At 38.9% G+C, this 21,465-nt stretch overlaps 2 protein-coding genes across 5 annotated transcripts in view; both read right to left on the reverse strand.

Annotated features, from left to right (window-relative positions):
• The window catches only part of ttc9b (tetratricopeptide repeat domain 9B), a 55,552-nt gene extending 44,185 nt beyond the window's left edge, over window positions 1–11,367 (reverse strand). The window contains exons 1-2 of the mRNA XM_062060239.1: window positions 11,265–11,367; window positions 10,737–11,194 (exon numbers count right to left, since the gene is read on the reverse strand). Of these exons, the coding sequence (XP_061916223.1) occupies window positions 10,737–11,175 (439 nt within the window). The 5' untranslated portion in view covers window positions 11,176–11,194; window positions 11,265–11,367. The remainder of the gene's footprint in view (window positions 1–10,736; window positions 11,195–11,264) is intronic.
• A 4,224-nt stretch (window positions 11,368–15,591) lies between these two features.
• Window positions 15,592–21,465, reverse strand: part of lg10h19orf47 (linkage group 10 C19orf47 homolog) — a 35,075-nt gene continuing 29,201 nt past the window's right edge. For 2 of the 4 annotated variants that reach the window (XM_062060243.1, XM_062060242.1), the window contains exons 7-8: window positions 17,399–17,472; window positions 15,593–17,328 (exon numbers count right to left, since the gene is read on the reverse strand). In XM_062060243.1, coding sequence (XP_061916227.1) covers window positions 16,789–17,328; window positions 17,399–17,472 — 614 coding nt within the window. In that variant the 3' untranslated portion in view covers window positions 15,593–16,788. Of the gene's footprint in view, window positions 17,329–17,398; window positions 17,473–21,465 lie in introns of all 4 variants that reach the window. The other 2 variants (XM_062060240.1, XM_062060244.1) reach the window with 2 other exon arrangements.

The following is a 21,465-nucleotide window of genomic DNA, read 5'->3' on the forward strand; positions in this document are numbered from 1 at the left end:
AAAACATTGTTGGTTGCTTGAACAAAGGCACACAGGGTCTGGTAACCCATAGACATCTTATAAGTAGACGCAGCATTGGCTGCTGTGATGCGAGAAATTGGGCCACCATCTTGAAGTGGTGATGAGGAGCCGGCAAGCAGCCTAAACTGGCGGTTGACAGGTAGAAAACAAAGATGCTAAACTGACAGTGACAGGTAGAAAACGAAGATGGTGTTCAGCGTTTTCCTGCTCAAATGAGCGTACTGTTGAAAATAGGAATCGGGGGATTACTTTTCACAAATAAGATTTAACATTAACGTACTGTTGGTTGTATTTTGTGAAAATAATATTACCACAGAGTTGAGAAGGAGCAATGATCTTCAATAGTACTAAAATCGCAGCCGCTAGCAAACAAGAGTATGACCATAATAGAATTGCTTGTCAATTAAATTAATTACATTTAAAAATGTCATACTTGAATAACATAAAGTTGAAATAAATGATGAAGATAAAGATTGTAAAAGCCAACAGGGGTAAAAGTTAGGACCACAGTCCAGATTGTGTAGGGGGAGGGGGGTAATATATGTATGCATATTGTATATAGTTCTCTGCAAACCTATGAAATGTTCTATTTTGTCAGAATGCTTCATTTGTATGTGAAAATCACAAACAAATCTTCTGGGGGAGAATGACCCCCCTACAGGGGTTTGGTTTACAAACTTCAGCCCCACCTAAAACCAAATTCACCAGCCGCCACTGATTATGATGCATTCTCATTTTAGGCAAAGTATAAGACAATACTTTCTTAACAGTATAATTGTAACCAGGAATAAGTCTTCAAGTAACAATATTCAAATACTAACATTGTTGGGTAAGACAGAATTTGGTTTGATTCTGAATCCAGTTAAACAGATTGGTGGTTTTAGCTGATATAAAGACTTTCAGGTGTTTATATATGTTTATGTTGAAGTATTTGGCAGATGTTTTTATCCAAAGCGACATACATAAAAAATACATATAAAACAATCACTGTAAACATGATAATTTAAGGGAAGAATGTAATACAAATTATCAATACAAAGTGTCAAGACAGAATAAACTCTCTGCTGCTGCAGCAACAGAGATACAGTCTATAAGATATATATATATCTAATGTATTCATACATTGTTTATGTAGGATATACGCATGTATATATAACCTAATCATATTGTTTCTTCAACTTAAAAATAGCTGACTGTTTTTTTCCCCCTTCTCTGGGATTATATTCCCAGTTTTTATCTCGGACGTCTGGTCACTTATAGCATATAAGAATATTCTATTACTGTAAAGCAAACTATGAATAATAAAACATGTGTCCTTTATCATAGCTACACGTATGACAAAAAAGCGCGTGAAAATCAGTGGTATTCAGTGAGGTAAGATGAATTAAATGCGCTGACAGTTCATTGCTCCTGCCAAATGAATTGCACTGAGTGGAGCGGATCACCACACCAAGATGGCGGCCCCGCGTCTCGTCAGCGCCAGTAGGCAGTAGCGCTCGATGCTGCGTACCCTTATAAGATGTGTATGGTATCAACTATCATGTTTGGTTGCGCCATCTTGAAGTCTTGCTGTTGATTGAGAAGGGAAATTAAAAATGAGTGCTGCAGAGTGCAAAAAAATTGTCAATAAAATAGGAAATGTCCCCTCGACAGTATGGCACTTTTCTGAATTTTTTTCAAATGGACTGTAGTTCTTCGCCGCACTCATCTTGCCTTTTCAACCCCTTGTCCGTTCCGTATTCGGGTGAACAGAAACAACAGGTAGGAACTAAAGTGCAGGACTGTATACATTAAATAAATAACAAAAAAAATAACAAACGTGCTATTTTGAAATAATAATTTGGTAAAATAATATTTAAACGGTAACTAGTGCATAACATAAATTCATTCCCATACCTAAATAAGAATAACAGACCAAATAAAACATTACACAGACCACGTAACTTCCTGGCAGAAAACTTGCAAAAAAGTATTCTTCTCAGGTTTCACTTTGCACTTTTTTGTTACACTTTATTAAGCATTTCTTACATATTCCTTATTTTTGCACCTTAATGTAAAGAGGTTATTGTTAAGTGTTTATTGTGATTTTAAAATGTTTACATTTATTGTTTAAGTGTTACCACGGTTGTGTTGACATTTCCTTTCCTTGCTGCCTTCATAGCTGAGGAGATTCTACTCAGAGGAAGGTTATATTTGAAATAAAAATAGTAAAATGTATTATATTTTTCTCCTGGTCCATATAGAAATATCAATAATTATCAATATGGATCAATACAAAATCGTGATACAGCTTTCAGCCACATTGCCCAGCCCTACTGTATTGTCTTAAATTTGCTGTCCAAAAATGTATTCATGCAAACCAACTGGTGGCGCCAAACAACTCTCTGCCCAAGCAAGTCAGAGCTTTTTGTCTGACACTCACACACACCAATAAACTGGAGAGATGCAGTCGTGACCGGCAGGGGAAAAATGTCTGAATGGTTGTTAGCAAATTACAGCAGTTAACAACCGAGAAGGAGTTATGACGTGGATTTGGAGAAAATGAAGCAGTCGTCAAACAACTGGCAACTCGAGCAATTCCAAAATATGATATATTTTCATTTTGCAATCTACCAGTGGTTATTTCAATCAATATTGAAAGCATCATTTGTATTTTTCCAAAGATCAGGTCTTAAAAAAGAAGGGTCGTCTTATGTTTGTTATAGTACAGTAGTTTGACTTTTTAGGCCATTCCACGCTCCTGCAACAGTGGGCATTATCAATATTTATGGGCCTGCTGCAATGCAAGCAGCCCATATTATTATTGCACATACTTCAACTTGTAGCATTATTATAGTTCCGCACGTTTCTCTTACGATTAATACGAGACGGATCAGCCAACGAACCCCCACATATGTTATACCATCGCAAAGGTCTCACTCGTGCCTACAGCGATACTTTAAGTTGGGAACATTTCGTGTTACCATGGCGACGCTATTCACGAATAAATGCAGAAATGGGCCAATTTAAAGGGTACATACCCTTTTAATGGACAATTGCTCTGAGACAAACGCCAACAAGATGACCTCCTCTTGTAGCTCAGCCATACTTTCACGTAGCTCGTGCTTAACGTCTCATTTTGTTCACACACTTGTCTACTTTCTATACAAGCTAACTGATAGCATGCTAACGTTATCTTGTCTGCATGCAATTTAAGCATATTTTTTTACCTAAATTTGCTTCCGTTTACCCCAGAGTCAAATAACTTGGTACGTTGACACTTGTTAACTGTTAACATGCAAACGTTAGCATGCTAGCAAGCTAATATTAGAATGCTAACTTATTTTTGCAGTTATTTCACTTTTTTTCTCTACTTCTGCAGCCATACACCTTACAGCTGTGATACTTAAAATAACTGTTAGCATGCCATCGTTAGCACACATGCTAAGTGTTACATTTTAATGTAAGCGTGCTAATGTTTTAGGCTATCTCTATAGCTCATTTTGTACAATTAAACCTAAAACTCACAGATTCAGACACTGCACCATCTTAAAAGTAGAATAGAAGAATAGAATAGAATGGACTTTATTGGCATCATATTTGCATATAACGAGATTAAGGACTCCAATATAAGGTGCAGAAAAAAATATGGAATACAAATAAATCACATAAGTAATAAAGATAAACAATAAGAATTTAAATAAACAGACTACTATCCAATAAAAACAATAAGCAATCATGTACAATATACAAAACAATATACAAAAAACTGTAAAATATACAGAACAAATCAAGAGTACTGAGGTAATAAAGTAATGACAGTCAGTGTCGGACGTATTGCACTCGAAGGGTAATATTGCACAGTAGAGTACTGGGTTAGGATATTGTATAGGGGTGAATTATTTATTATAAGTTTGAGTACAAGTATAAGTACGGCGGCTTCCGACGACCCCCGGCCAGAGGTCCAGGGTACAGATAGCAGGCCCATCAAAATTTCCGCTGCAATTTTCTAGTTATTATTATCATTGGATTTTTAGATAGGCACAATTTGTATTACACATATTGTATTGTATGTCGTTAGATAGGGAAGACGTGGGCATTCATCCTGTTCCACTATATATATATATATATGTGTGTGTACATATGTGTGTATATATGTATATCCAGTATATGTAATGAAGTTTGTTTATTCGTGAATAGCGTCAAATCTAAATGCCTGTTCTGTTCAAATACCCGGTTGTTTATGTATTCATATTAGATAGTGTATTGTTCTGTGAGATTACATCAGTTAAAAATCTAAAAAGGCGATTATTTACATGCAGATGACACAGTAACAGGGAAAAAAGCATTTTTTTTTTCGTGATACGGGAGATTACAAGTGAGTTCCGTTACCACGACTGTGATATAAGTTTTAATGTAAGTCGGAACTTTCACGTAAATCATGAATCAATTCACAGCAGTCACTCACACCTACATAACACATGAAGGACATATATAATACAGTCATAATTCAATGATTTGGTAATAAAAAAGAGAGACTCCATACTTCGTGTGTTGCAAGGGAGGGCGAGATTTGGAGAAGGAAGTCTCAATAATGACACCAACTATACGCTGCTTCATTGTTACTGTTCACTGTCCATCCATTTTTCTGCCACGCACACTTAGCTTTCTCATTTTTGACAGTACTAATAAACAACAGGAAGGTGTTCGTAACCACATAACTTCGTAAACATCAAAACAAGGACCACGTGTATTGTTATTGAATTAACAATAAGTGGAGCTGCCCCTGTTACCTTCACATATACTTTCAAGTAGGGCTGGGGGACATATCGATATACTCGATATATCGCGGGTTTGTCTCTGTGCGATATAGAAAATGACTATATCGTGATATTCGAGTATACGTTCTCACGCAGTTGCTTTTAGCTGCAGGCATTACACTACAGGCTCTTCTCACTCTTTCTAGTCTCTCCTTCTCACAGAGACTTATTAAACAAGCGCACCTTCTTACATACGTCACATACGTATACCCCCTCGTTGAGCAGAGAGGTAGCAGCATGGCTAAAGTTAGCTGTGGTGCGAGTGGTAATACGAGAGAAAGAAGGTGCGAATCTGGTAACAAATGAAGGAAGAATTAATTCCCAAGAAAAACAGCAGGGGGTCCATCGTCTGGCGGTGGTTTGGCTTCAAGTGGGAATATGTTGAACAGACAATCGTAGCATGTCAAGTGTGGGGCAAAAGCGTTGCTATAAAAAGTAGCATTACTGCTAATATGTAGCATCATTTGAAAAGTCCCCTGCCAGAGAATGAAGAGTGCTTGAAACTCTGCATGTCAACATCTCCGTTCGGTGCCACACCCACAAAATGCCGAGGCAACCATTTCCACATCAACACCGTATGAAAAAAAATAGTCCACGACATAAGGAGATAACGTCCGCTGGAACCTACCGCATAGTGAAGGACATACACTATTTGATTTCCTATTATGCAGCTCATTTTTATTTGACACTTATTGAAATATCTTGTGTGACATCATGCACAAAAGTGCACTTTATTTGTTTTAAACTATTGTAGTGGCGTTCTGTACAAAAAGTGCACTTTAATTTAGTGTTGTTTTGATAAGTCATCTTAGTGACATCATGCAGAAAAGTGCACTAATAGCTTGTTTTAAAATGTCTCTGATAATCTTGCACTTTCTGTTTTGGAAATGACATGAATGTTTGTGCCACTGCTTAATAACTGTTTAATAAATACACTTTTGGTAAATTGACTTAGTTGTGATTTCCCTCTCTGCATGAAAGTTTTAAAATGAGCATATATTAATGCAGTATGAAGAAGAATGTTTTAATGTAAACACATAGAATCATCATACTGCTGTGATTATATGCATCAAGTGTTCATTCAAGGCTAAGGCAAAATATCCAGATATATATCGTGTATCGTGACATGGCCTAAAAATATTGCGATATTAAAAAAAGGCCATATCGCCCAGCCCTACTTTCAAGTAGTATATACGGGAACTAGTATAGTACTATACTAATGAATCATATTCCGTACTATTAAGCTTCTAAAAAGTACCCCCTTTTTTGTTAACGAGCATGACGGCGCGTCGTCCTCATGTCGTGACATTGCTGGTTTTACGAGCAGAGGAGCATGTTCGTCAGCACACACACACAGAGTACCTACAAGCAGACACAGCGTATAGACAGAAAAGGGAGAATGGACGCATTTTGGTGTAAAAAGTAAAGATAAAGGTGAAGTTATAACACTGAAACGCCCTCAGGAAGAGGTGCTTTAAGACATGGCTAATGTCTTAAAGCAAGTCTACAGTGTTTTAGCTACTCTACATCACTAATCCTCACCTCCATGGCGACAAATAAAGTAAGTTTTTTACAAGTATCATCCCTGCAGAACGAGGAATAGCTAAACATGTGTTGAGGTGGCGACTTATCCAGGGTGTACCCCGCCTTCCGCCCGATTGCAACTGAGATAGGCTCCAGCACCCCCCACGATGCCAAAAGGGACAAGCGGTAGAACATGGATGGATGTGATCCCCATACTAAAGTGTTACCATATATATACAGTATATATATATATATATATATATATATATACATATATATATATATATACATATATATATATATATATATATATATATATATATATATATATATATATATATATATACATATATATATATATATATATATATATATATATATATATATATATATATATATATATATATATATATATACAGTATATATATACATATACAGTATATATATATATATATATATATATATATATATATATATATATATATATATATATATATACATATATATATATATATAATTATATATATATATATATATATATATATATATATATATATATATATATATATATATATATATATATATATATATATATATATATATATATATATATATATATAGTCAAGGTTTCTGTGGTTTATCTGTTATACAGTGCTCAATACCAGGGTAGAGCGGAATATATGTTAGGCTATATCAGAGGCTATATCATCCCGACAAGCCTGTTTCGCAGGTTTCTCTACTCGTCAGGGGATTTTATTTATTTATTTGTGGTCCCCTTTATTTAGAAAAGCACAATAACATAAATACAATAAAATAAATAATAATTATAAATAAAATAAAATGGGAAAGGGAAACCTGTGAAACAGGCTTGTAGGGATGATATAGCCTCTTGAGTTTTTTCTTGACCTAACATATATATATATATATATATATATATATATATATATATATATATATATATATATATATATATATATATATATATATATATATATATATATATATATGGTAACATTTTAGTATGGGGAACATATTCTCAGTAACAAAGACTTAATTTAGAGTTATTTGGACAATAGGGGAACATAAGGGTTAGGGTTACTAATAAGCAACAATTCTGATGTTATTGAGGGAAGACTCTTAGTTAATGGCTTACTGCTTGTATAATAAGGCCATGCAGAATAAGGCATTAATAAGTACTTAATAGTGACTAATTAAGAGCCAATATGTTACTAATTTGCATGTTAATCAAGTAATTAATGGTGAATATGTTCCCCATACAAAACTGTTACCATATATACATATATATTACATATATATATTTATATATATAGTTGAGGTTTCTGTGGTTTATCCGTTATACAGTGCTCAATACCAGGGTAGAGCGGAATATATGTTAGGTTATATCATCCCGACAAGCCTGTTTTGCGGGTTTCCCCAGATTTTATTTAATTGTGGTCCCCTTTATTTAGAAAAGTATGATAAAATAAAATAAAAATAAAAATAAATAATAATAATAAACCTGTGAAACAGGCTTGTAGGGATGATAAAGCCTCTTGTGTTTTTTCCTGACCTAACACATGCAAATATATACATCCATCCATCCATTTTCTACCGCTTGTCCCTTTCAGGGTCGCTGGGGGTGCTGGAGCCTATCCCAGTTACATTAGGGGTGGAAGGCGGGGTACACCCTGGACAAGTCGCCACCTCATCGCAGGGCCAACACAGATAGACAACATTCACACTCACATTCACACACTAGGGACCATTTAGTGTTGCCAATCAACCTATCCCCAGGTGCATGTCTTTGGAGGTGGGAGGAAGCCGGAGTACCCGGAGGGAACCCACGCAGTCACGGGGAGAACATGCAAACTCCACACAGAAAGATCCAGAGCGCAGGATCAAACACAGGACCTTCGTATTGTGAGGCAGATGCACTAACCTCTCTTCCACCGTGCTGCCCATATATATTGTATATATATGTATATAATGTATATATATATATTAGGGCTGTGAATCTTTGGGTGTCCCACGATTCGATTCAACGTCGATTCTTGGGGTCACGATTCGATTCAAAATCGATTTTTTTCCTGATTCAAAACGATTCTCTGTTCATTCAATACATAGATTTCAGCTGGATCTACCCCAGTCTGCTGACATGCAAGCAGAGTGGTATATTTTTGTAAAAAGCTTTTATAATTGTAAAGGACAATGTTTTATCAACTGATTGCAATAATGTAAATTTGTTTTAACTATTAAATGAACCAAAAATATGACTTATTTTATCTTTGTGAAAATATTGGACACAGTGTGTTGTCAAGCTTATGAGATGCGATGCAAGTGTAAGCCACTGTGACACTATTGTTCTTTTATTTTTATTTTTATAAATGTCTAATGATAATGTCAATGAGGGATTTTTAATCACTGCTATGTTGAAGTTGTAAATAATATTGATACTGTTGTTGATAATATTCATTTTTGTTTCACTACTTTTGGTTTGTTCTGTGTCGTGTTTGTGTCTCCTCTCAATTGCTCTGTTTATTGCAGTTCTGAGTGTTGCTGGGTCGGGTTTGGTTTTGGAATTGGATTGCATTGTTATGGTATTGCTGTGTATTGTTTTGTTGGATTGATTAATTTAAAAAAAAAAAAGGTTTTTAAATAATAATAAAAAAATTTTAAAAATCGATTTTTTAAAAATGAGAATCGATTCTGAATCGCGCAACGTGAGAATCGTGATTTGAATTCCAATCAATTTTTTCCCACACCCCTAATATATATATATATATTTATTTATGCCCTGTGATGAGATGGCGACTTGTCCAGGGTGTACCCCGCCTTCCGCCCGATTGTAGCTGAGATAGGCTCCAGCGACCCCCCGCGACCCCAAAGGGAATAAGTGGTAGAAAATGGATGGATGGATGTATGTTTTAACTATTAAAAGAACCAAAAATATGACTTATTTTATCTTTGTGAAAATATTGGACACAGTGTGTTGTCAAGCTTATGAGATGTGATGCATGTGTAAGCCACTGTGACACTATTGTTCTTTTATTTTTATTTTTATAAATGTCTAATGATAATGTCAATGAGGGATTTTTAATCACTGCTATGTTGAAGTTGTAACTAATATTGATACTGTTGTTGATCATATTCATTTTTGTTTCACTACTTTTGGTTTGTTCTGTGTCGAGTTTGTGTCTCCTCTCAATTGCTCTGTTTATTGCAGTTCTGAGTGTTGCTGGGTCGGGTTTGGTTTTGGAATTGGATTGCATTGTTATGGTATTGCTGTGTATTGTTTTGTTGGATTGATTAATTAAAAAAAAAAAATTGTTTTTAAATAATAATAAAAAAATTTAAAAAATCGATTTTTTAAAAATGAGAATCGATTCTGAATCGCGCAACGTGAGAATCGTGATTCGAATTCCAATCAATTTTTTCCCACACCCCTAATATATATATATATATTTATTTATGCCCTGTGATGAGATGGCGACTTGTCCAGGGTGTACCCCGCCTTCCGCCCGATTGTAGCTGAGATAGGCTCCAGCGACCCCCCGCGACCCCAAAGGGAATAAGTGGTAGAAAATGGATGGATGGATGTATGTTTTAACTATTAAAAGAACCAAAAATATGACTTATTTTATCTTTGTGAAAATATTGGACACAGTGTGTTGTCAAGCTTATGAGATGTGATGCAAGTGTAAGCCACTGTGACACTATTGTTCTTTCATTTTTATTTTTATAAATGTCTAATGATAATGTCAATGAGGGATTTTTAATCACTGCTATGTTGAAGTTGTAACTAATATTGATAATATTAATTTTTGTTTCACTACTTTTGGTTTGTTCTGTGTCGAGTTTGTGTCTCCTCTCAATTGCTCTGTTTATTGCAGTTCTGAGTGTTGCTGGGTCTGGTTTGGTTTTGGAATTGGATTGCATTGTTATGGTATTGCTGTGTATTGTTTTGTTGGAATGATGAATAAAAAATAAAAAATAAATAGATTTTTTAAAAATGAGAATTCGATTCTGAATCGCACAACGTGAGAATCGCGATTCGAATTTGAATCGATTTTTTCCCACACCCCTAATATATATATATTTATTTATGCCCTGTGGTGAGGTGGCGACTTGTCCAGCGTGTACCCTGCCTTCTGCCCGATTGTAGCTGAGATAGGCTCCAGTGACCCCCCGCGATCCCAAAAGGGACAAGCGGTAGAAAATGTATGGATGTAAAAGCAACTTTGGGTACTTAGAAAAGTGCTATATAAATCCCAGGTATTATGGATGGGATATTTATTTATTTATTTATTTATTTATATATATATGGGTCATTTAAAAAATAGCTCGCCTGCTGAAAAGGTGCTCCATGGTCAGTGTGTCTGATGCGCATCTTACCTGTCAGGCTGTCATAACACTCAATCTCGGTGCTCTCCACGGCTCTCCGCTGGTCCTCGGTCAGCTTGGCGGCCGCTTGGCTGAGCAGGTTGACCTCAGAGCCGGTGGTTCCGTCGACGACGTGCGTCCCCTTCAGCTGGAGCAGAGCCCGGTGATATTTACCTATCGCCTCGCGGAATTTCTTCTCCTTGTAACAGCGGTGCCCCTCGGCCTTGAAGTCGACGGCTTTCTGGATCTTCGTCTCCATGTCCATCTCGCCGACTCGACCCCCGGCGTCTCCGCCACCGCCTCCGCTCCCTGCCGCCGCCGCCGCTGCCAGACTCCTGCCGCTGGTCTCCGGGTAGCTTTTGAGGCTCTTTATGTGGTGCTGCTTGGCGTCCATGCTGACTAGTAGTGACTGGAGCCGGCCATGGTGCTCTGTGAGCGGCGTGCTGTGCATAAAGGATGCGCCTCTTGGACTGGGGAGAAAAAGGGCGGCAAAATTAAAAAAAAAAGTTAGCGCTTGGCGAAATTAAACATTAACATTACCGTTTGATAGTTTTACTACCGGGGGAAAAAAGCTATCTGGCTTGTGAGGCTGCGTCGTCTGAGGGGCGCGCAGCTTCAGCACCGTCCCTGCCGCAAAGCATTGTGGGGGGAAAACACACACACACACACAACACCAGCATCGTGAGGGCTTCGCTGCAGCCCAAAATTAACCGCGATTAATCGCTCGCCCGCGCAGACACGTCACGGCTATTTGCCGCCGTGGCAAAAAAAAAATAAAAAATGTACCAGCGACTTTTAAAATGACACGATTGGATTATAATTCGAAGCGTGCCTGCCATTACATGCTAATTGTTTTTTTTGTTTTTTTTTTAATTTTATAAACCTTTATTTATCAATTTCAACATATACAAACAGTTGAGAAATAATAATCAAAAATAGTACAAAAATAAATTCAAAATAACTAAAATAGAATGCAATATATATATACATATATATATACATATATATATATATATATATATACATATATATATATATATATATATATATATATATATATATATATATATATATATATATATATATATATATATCAAAGTGCAAAGCCATAGGCTCACTCAATTTCAGTAAATAACATACATTTGGAACGCAGCATCATCGTTTTCACAGCTTTTTGGTTGTTAGAGGTAGAGAGTGAGGCAGCACGGTGGAAGAGGGGCTAGTGCATCTGCCTCACAATACGAAGGTCCTGAGTAGTCGTGAGTTCAATCCCGGCCTCGGGATCTTTCTGTGTGGAGTTTGCATGTTCTCCCCGTGACTGCGTGCGTTCCCTCCGGGTACTCCGGCTTCCTCCCACCTCCAAAGACATGCACCTGGGGATAGGTTGATTGGCAACACTAAATTGGCCCTAGTGTGTGAATGTGAGTGTGAATGTTGTCTGTCTATCTGTGTTAGCCCTGCGACGAGGTGGCGACTTGTCCAGGGTGTACCCCGCCTTCCGCCCGATTGTAGCTGAGATAGGCTCCAGCGCCCCCCGCGACCCCGAAGGGAATAAGCGGTAGAAAATGGATGGATGGATGGATGGATAGAGAGTGATTACATGCTAATTACCCTTTCACTGCGGTTGAACATAATGACGTCACCCGGTGGGATTTCGAGGAGGTTGACGGGACACGACAGTGACCTCTCGCGGCCAGGAAGTTGAATTACACCCACCTTTTCCTATGACGTAACCACTTACGGAGAGCCAAATGGGACAAAATCAAATAAATATAACTTTGAATACTTTACTAGCAGGGCAGCACGGTGAAAGAGGGGTTAGTGCGTCTGTCTCACAATACGAAGGTCCTGAGTAGTCGTGAGTTCAATCCCGGCCTCGGGATCTTTCTGTGTGGAGTTTGCATGTCCTCCCCGTGACTGCGTGGGTTCCCTCCGGGTACTCCGGCTTCCTCCCACCTCCAAAGACATGCACCTGGGGATAGGTTGATTGGCAACACTAAATTGGCCCTAGTGTGTGAATGTGAGTGTGAATGTTGTCTGTCTATCTATGTTGGCCCTGTGATGAGGTGGCGACTTGTAAAGGGTGTACCCCGCCTACCGCCCGATTGTAGCTGAGATAGGCTCCAGCGCCCCCCGCGACCCCGAAGGGAATAAGCGGTAGAAATGGATGGATACTTTACTAACAGGGGTCAGTGCGTCTGCCTCACAATACGAAATTCCTGGGTTCGATCCAAACGGGACAGAGTGATAAAATCACGGCACGATAACTTAAAAATAAATAAAACTTCAGATTGTTTTCTTTGTTAAAGTTAAAGTACCAATGATTGTCACACACTAGGTGTGGTGAAATGTGTCCTCTGCATTTGACCCATCCCCTTGTTCAGGCCCTGGGAGGTGGGGGGAGCAGTGGGCAGCAGTGGTGGCCGTGCCCGGGAAACATTTTTGGTGATTTAACCCCCAATTCCAACCTTTGATGCTGAGTGCCAAGCAGGGAGGTAACGGCTCCCATTTTTATAGTCTTTGGTATGACTCGGCCGGGGTTTGAACTCATGACCTCCCGATCTCAGGGCGGACACTCTAACCACAAGGCCACCGTGTAGGTTAAAAAGAGAACAAGCACATTCTGAAAATGTACAAATCATAATGGTGTCAGGTTTTATTTTACACTTACATGTTGCGGTTAATAGTGTGCTATCTTTATTTGTTGTTATTTACACTTTCTGAATTAATTATGTGATATTAGTCAACTTATTGGTGTTCATTTTCAATCTATCAAGATAAAAAAATATCAAAATCAAATTACAGGATGTTATTTATGTAGTTTGCTCATTTTCCTCGGCTGGTGCACTGACATTGTGTGGTTTATTTTTATTTTTTACATATGTAGCAATGAGCTACAAAGATACCAAGAATTGCTATTGCGACATCTAGTGGACATATTTAGAACAGTGGTTTCTTTCATTCAAAAATTTTGGCTCATTTTTATACTTAGCATATTCTTCCCGCGGGCCGGATAAAAGCTGATCCGTTTGACACCCCTGGTTTACGTGAATGTGTTATATAATTGGAACTTAAAGGCCTACTGAAACCCACTACTACCGACCACGCAGTCTGATAGTTTATATATCAATGATGAAATCTTAACATTGCAACACATGCCAATACGGCCGGGTTAACTTATAAAGTGCAATTTTAAATTTCCAGCTAAACTTCCGGTTGAAAACGTCTATGTATGATGACGTATGCGTGTGACGTCAATAGTTAAACGGAAGTATTCGGACACCATTGAATCCAATACAAAAAAGCTCTGTTTTCATCTCAAAATTCCACAGTATTCTGGACATCTGTGTTGGTGAATCTTTTGCAATTTGTTTAATGAACAATGAAGACTGCAAAGAAGAAAGCTGTAGGTGGGATCGGTGTATTAGCGGCTGGCTGTAGCAACACAACCGGGACTTTGACTTGGATAGCAGACGCGCTATCCGACGCTAGCCGCCGACCGCATGGATGATCAGATGAAGGAAGTCTTTCGTCCTTCCGTCGATCGCTGGAACGCAGGTGAGCACGGGTGTTGATGAGCAGATGAGGGCTGGCTGGCGTAGGTGGAGCGCTAATGTTTTTATCATAGCTCAGTGAGGTCCCGTTGCTAAGTTAGCTTCAATGGCGTCGTTAGCAACAGCATTGTTAAGCTTCGCCAAGCTGGAAAGCATTAACCGTGTATTTACAGGTCCATGGTTTAATAGTATTGTTGATTTTCTGTCTATCCTTCCAGTCAGGGATTTATTTCTTCTGTTTCTATCTGCATTTAAGCACGATGCTATCACGTTAGCTCCGTAGCTAAAGAGCTTCGCTGATGTATTGTCGTGGAGATAAAAGTCACTGTGAATGTCCATTTCGCGTTCTCGACTCTCATTTTCAAGAGGATATAGTATCTGAGGTGGTTTGAAATACAAATCCGTGATCCACAATAGAAAAAGGAGAGAGTGTGGAATCCAATGAGCCAGCTTGTACCTAAGTTACGGTCAGAGCGAAAAAAGATGCGTCCTGCACTACACTCTAGTCCTTCACTCTCACGTTCCTCATCCACAAATCTTTCATCCTGGCTCAAATTAATGGGGTAATCGTTGCTTTCTCGGTCGGTCCGAATCCCCCATCTGCTGGTGTAAACAACGGGGAAATGTGAGGAGCCTTTCAACTTGTGACGTCACGCTACTTCCGGTACAGGCAAGGCTTTTTTTTTATCAGCGACCAAAAGTTGCGAACTTTATCGTCGATGTTCTCTACTAAATCCTTTCAGCAAAAATATGGCAATATCGCAAAATGATCAAGTATGACACATAGAATGGATCTGCTATCCCCGTTTAAATTTAAAAAAATAATTTCAGTAGGCCTTTAACGCATACATGTTATTAAATGTGTCATTAATGTAAATTACAATTCATTATTTAATTGGGGATTTCAGCATTTGTTCAATCACTTAATGACACATTTAAGTAATTACTTAAATATTAATTTAGTTTTGTCCCATTTGGCCCTTCATAGGTGTTCTCCAGATTACATCATTGGACAAGTGGGTGTAATCAATTTTGTGGGGCTCTATAGTTTTAAACAGATTCCTTAAGTGGTCCCACAAAAGGTTTGGGTTTCTGATAGATTGGTCTCTAATTTCAAAGACGCAGTGCTTGTTATGATAAAAGATATCTATCTATAAAAAAACCAAAAAATGGCTGTATTAGAACATGCACATGCTCTATGATAATGACAAGCATCTCCCTATAAATAATAAATATTGGGAACTTAATATTTCAAAGTTACAGAGTATAGTGCGTACACCTTCATTCAAGTGTGACAAAAAACTGACAAATACTTGTGGACCCTTATTTTTATTCTTCTTACGAGGCGCTCTTTTTTTAATGCAGATCCTTTTTTTTTTTGTTCTCTTTTATGTTTCTGGAGACAATAAAACACTTTAATTGTGTAGAACCTTAACAAAATTCAAGTGTGACGTCTAAAAGACAAGACAGGTGTTTGGTGACACCATTTGATTGGATGGGACAAAGCACCTACTGGCCAAGTGCTGACCAACGACTGCTCACAGTACATTTAGGGCTAGGTTGGATTCTTCACATAGAAAAATATCGAGTGTCATATAGATGTAGTCTGTGTGAAATCAAGGCTAGTAAATCTATACATTGCATTTTGAAAATACTCAACATGCTGCCTTCAGGTAGAGAATACTCCGTAGTGGTAGAAAAGTGGACCAGGAGGTTTAGAGGTATTCATTCCTGCAAATGCAAGAGCAGGAGGTGCAGAAAAATTATCGAGCAATGCTGAAAACGCACTGTTGCAGGTGGTGATGGGGAAAAGGGGGTCAAATGTCATCCTATGGCTTGTTCTACATAAATGGGTTAGACTTGTATAGCGCTTTTCTACCTTCAAGGTACTCAAAGCGCTTGGACACTATTTCCACATTCACCCATTCACACACTGATGGCGGGAGCTGCCATGCAAGGCCCTAACCACCACCCATCAGGAGCAAGGGTGAAGTGTCTTGCTCAAGGACACAACGGATGTGACGAGGTTGGTAGAAGGTGGGGATAGAACCAGGAACCCTCAGGTTGCTGGCACGGCCACTTTCCCAACCGTGCCACGGCGTCCCCATCTGACGAGTTAAAGGTTTTAATCAGACTGCATTAAATGAGGGGGGAAAGTAAGTTCTTTAGATTTTAAATAAAAAAAAAACTTAAAAGAAATATATGGTTCAAGAGGACTATGAGTATTGTAACAGCAGCATCCTTCAAAGGAAAAAGCTAAATACTATCACTGTCATGCTTATGCCTCAGGCTCTTTTTCTACTACTTGGATATTTACTTCTTTAAAGTGAAAGATATGACTCTGTCCAAACACTAAAATACAAGGGGAGGAGCTTCAAACTGTAAAAATGAGGTTTTAGGTGACACCAAATGTAAAAATAAAAGATTGTGTCATTGTCCGTACACAAAATAAAACTTTAAACTCTTATCAATTTGCAGTCCTTAAAAAAAAAAAAAGTTTGGGATGTGAGTTATTTTTTTTTGCCGCCCAGTCTCTTAAAAACACTGACAGCCTGGAAGTCCATCTGGGCGCCCGCACAGTCCCCCGCTCCTCCTCCTGCAGCATTGGTGCTGCTGCTGACTTTACAGCTCGTTATGCTGCCTTTCTGCTTGGCTTTGGGCCGGGTACTGGTCACCCTGTTGTCCTGCGTGTCAGCCGTCGGAGTGGACACGGTAACGGCGGACTGGTGCGTGGTGGCGGGGAGCTTTCCCAGTCTCTGAAGCACGCTCACTTTGGCAGGGGGGACGCCGTTGGAGCACGAGGAGGAGGTGGGCGCTTCTGGCGGGGCTTGTTTAAATTTCCCACCCAGGCGCCGCAGTGTGATCGGGGCCGGCTTTTTGGTGTGCTCACTCCTCACGGAGGGGTTTGACTTCTTGAGGACGCCAGCGTACTGGAGGACGGAGCCGTCCCCGTCGCTGTCGTCCTCCTGCGCGCTCGCCGCCTTCTTCGCCGACCTGAGCGCCTCCTCCAATTCGTCTGCTCGGTCCAGACGGCTGAACACGCCTGTGGGCTGCCGGCACAGGAAGCGTGCTAAGTCATTCTTTCATTTTCACGCATAGAGAGTGACGAACAGCTCTCACCTTCTTTGTGTTGGCTGCCGTGTCCGCCTTGGCCTCAGCTCCAAGTCTTGAAAACACAGAGGTGCGCTTCAAACCTTTTGAAAGGACACAAAGAAAGAACAAGAGTGTCAATCCTTCAGATCATGTTTTGAATAATCAGCAGCAACTAGCGTTGCGGACGCCGTATCGATCCGTTGTGGTGAAGAAGGAGCTGAGCCGGAAGGCAAAGCTCTCAATTTACCGGTCGATCTACGTTCCCATCCTCACCTATGGTAATGAGCTTTGGGTTATGACCGAAAGGACAAGATCACGGGTACAAGCGGCCGAAATGAGTTTCCTCCACCAGGTGGCGGGGCTCTCCCTTAGAGATAGGGTGAGAAGCTATGTCATCCGGGAGGAGCTCAAAGTAAAGCCGCTGCTCCTCCACATCGACAGGAGCCAGATGAGGTAGTTCGGGCATCTGGTCAGGACACCACCCGAACGCCTCCCTAGGGAGGTGTTTAGGGCACGTCTGACCGGTAGGAGGCCACGGGGAAGACCCAGGACATGTTGGGAAGACTATGTCTCCCGGCTGGCCTGGGAACGCCTCGGGATCTCCTGGGAAGAGCTGGACGAAGTGGCTGGGGAGAGGGAGGTCTGGGCTTCCCTGCTTAGGCTGCTGCCCCCGCGACCCGACCTCGGATAAGCGGAAGAAAATGGATGGATGGATGGAACTAGGGTTGTTGCCATACCAATATTTTGGTACCGGCACCAAAATGCATTTCGATACTTTTCTAAATAAAGGGGACCACAAAAAATTGCATTATTTTAACAAAGAATCTTAGGTTACATTAAAAATATGTTTATTATTGCAATTTTGTCCTTAAATAAAATAGTGAACATTTCTTTTAGTAGTCAGTAAGCAAACACAGGCTCCTAATTAGTCTGCTGACATATGCAGTAACATATTGTGTCATTTATCTACCTATTATTTTGTCAACACTCTAAAGAACAATCTGTAAAAAAGAATTATTAATCTCCTTGTTCATTTACTGTTAATTTCTGCTTATTTTCTGTTTTAACATGTTCTATCTACACTTCTGTTAAAATGTAATAATCACTTATTCTTCTCTTCTTTGATACTTTACATTAGTTTTGGATGATACCACAAATTTGGGTATCGATCATATACCAAGTAGTTACCAGAGGTGTGGACTCGAGTCACATGACTTGGACTCGAGTCAGACTCGAGTCATGAATTTGATGATTTTAGACTCGACTTGACAACATGAAAAGAGACTTGCAACTCGACTTGGACTTTAACATCAATGACTTGTGACTTCACTTGGACTTGAGCCTTTTGACTTGACAAGACTTGCTACTTTCCCCAAAACCCAATGATTAAAACGTTTTTCAGGAGCGCTCCATAGCTTTCATTGTGTTGGTTTTGGATGATACCACACATTTCCGATACCAAGTAGTTACAGAATTATACATTGGTCATATTCAAAGTCCTCATGTGTCTAGGGAAGTATTTCCTGAGTTTATGAATACAAAATGAATTTAAATGTATTTGGTATCATTACAGTGGATGTCAGGTATAGATCCACCCATGGCATTTGTTTACATTGTGACGCCGGTGAGCTATTGTATCCTCCTACGGTGTGTAGTGAAGCATGTTTAGCTATTCTTCATCCTGCAGTACTTGTTAGGAACGTACTTTATTTGTCGCCACGGAGGTGAGGATTAGTGATTTAGAAGAAGTTAAAAACACTGCAAAACACAAGCTGGCTAGCCATGTTTTAAAGCACCTCTTCCTGAGGGCGTTTCAGTGTTATAACTTCACCTTTATCTTTACTTTTTAAGCCAAAAAGCGTCCATTCTCCCGTTTCTGTCTACACACTGTGTCTGCTTGTAAGTACTCCGTGTGCGCGCGCTGCCGAACATGCTCCTCAGCTCGTAAAACCAGCATTGTCACGACGTTGGGAACCGGTATTTTTCAAACATAGTACAGTATCATTTTTTATTTATTAGTACTGCAATACTATACTAGTACCGGTATACTGTGCAACCCTAGTAGCAACTCTCAAAAATGACTAGTCATCATTTCTACTAGTGCACTCTGCAACAGTTATTAAAGGGGCTGTTTACATGAGACCACCTTCATTGAAAAATGCATAAAAACAGAGTTGTTGTTTGTTTTTGTTTTTTTACATGACAACAGCATCAGTGTGGTCACTTTAGGGATGCTGATAGTATTGACTAATATTAGCATAAGAAACAGACAGCCAATCCCGTTATCCTGCCTACAATGATATCACGCCTGTTAGCTTAGTGCAGAGGTGTCAAAGTCGTTTTCACTGAGGGCCACATCGCAGTTATGTTTGGCCCCAGAGGGCCACTTCTAACAGTGATTACTATTATTACAGTTTGTGTTAAATGCATTTTATTAGTAGATTTTTTAGAAACTAAAATCTCAAAAAAATATGGTAAGTTGCAATAATTTCACCTCAAAATGTAGTGTGTATTACTGTAAATGGAAAGAATGTACTGCTGTTTTATGGCAAAAAAAAAAATAGGCAGCTTTGGTTGCCAGAATTTTACTGTAAAATTTACATGAGCTTTTTTACTATAAATTTTTTTAAAAAAAAGCAATTTTACAGTAACATTTTGGCACCTGATCTGCCAGTTTTTTTTTTTTTTTTTTTACCGCAAATCAACAAATGTAGATTTTTCGCTGTATTACTGTAAATGCCAAAACAACACCACAGTTTATTACAGTAAAAAAAAGTACTGTTTTTTTCATTTTGAGAAAAATGCTGTAAAAACCACAGTAAATTTCACAATTTTACCCTGAAATCTATTGCTACTTTTACATTGCACAATTTGATGGATAACTTGCTTTGAAATAATTATTATTAGTATTTATTTCTATTTAAAAATGGTTTGAATGTTTAATAATATATTTTTGCATAATTAGACAATAATTTAACATAATTTGCGATTACATGGAGTACATGTATTTTTTTTCTCTCAAAATAGAAAGAAAGAATACATCTAGTAAGAAAAGTTACAGTATTTTATTGATAAATATTACTTCCAGGCCAAATAAAATGAAGTGGCGAGCCACATCTGGCCCCCGGGCCTTGAGTTTGACACCTGTGGCTTAGTGTGTCCGTTGCCTGGAATTATCTGAAAGTTTCACCTTTGGATGATGTTTGAAATTTGGACTTGGAGGGAGATAATTCAACACTAATATCACACCTCTGGAAAGAATCACTCCGAGTCATACGAAGTGTTAATGCAGACAAATGATAAGAAAAGATGGGTGGTAGTGAAAAAACTATAAAAGGTATCGCTACAAGAGTCCAAGGGGGGAAAAAGTCAAATACTTTTAAGGGTCACCCCAGAGCCAAAGCACTCAATCAGAATATAACGTGATGCATCGCACAGGATCAGTGTTTCTCAAATAGTGGTTCGTGAGCAGCAAGGGAGATTTTTATTATTTGTGTCTACTCTAAACTCTAGTATTAATGCCAGAACAATACACAAGCCTGAAGCTCGGTGGCAGCAGTGCTAAATCTAATCAAAAGGCTTGCTGTTCTACCAAGTAGAAGTAGCAAGTACACAGGAACAGGTGTACAGAGCAGGGCTGTACAATGCGACCATTTTGGTATTTAGTAGTAGCATTTAGTTGCATTTGAGACTAAAAATATGTTGTGCGAGTATTGAAAAAAAACCCAGTAGCACACGTGCAATACTGATTTTAACCCTTTATTTAGCATTTTGCTCCTGAAATAAATCCATCCAAATTTGATCTTACTAGAATAAAATGTTCGCCCATCTGTATAGCATGTTTGAAATAAACTTAAACCATAATGAAATTGACAAGTGATTGACGCGGAAGTGTCACTGATCACTCTGTGCACGCTGAAAACTGTGTGCGCCTCCCTCCTGCGCCATGCGCACAGAGGAGCAGGGCTGGAACCACTAGCTCATACACTCAGTCTTTTAAGACGCAAGAAACCAAGTCTCATTTGGAGGAACCGGTCAGTAAAAGACAATGTTTTTTTCACCACCTTAAAACTCGACACAAACTGCACTGCGCG

Source organism: Entelurus aequoreus, linkage group LG10, assembly GCF_033978785.1.
Source record: "Entelurus aequoreus isolate RoL-2023_Sb linkage group LG10, RoL_Eaeq_v1.1, whole genome shotgun sequence".
Classification (NCBI taxonomy): domain Eukaryota; kingdom Metazoa; phylum Chordata; class Actinopteri; order Syngnathiformes; family Syngnathidae; genus Entelurus; species Entelurus aequoreus.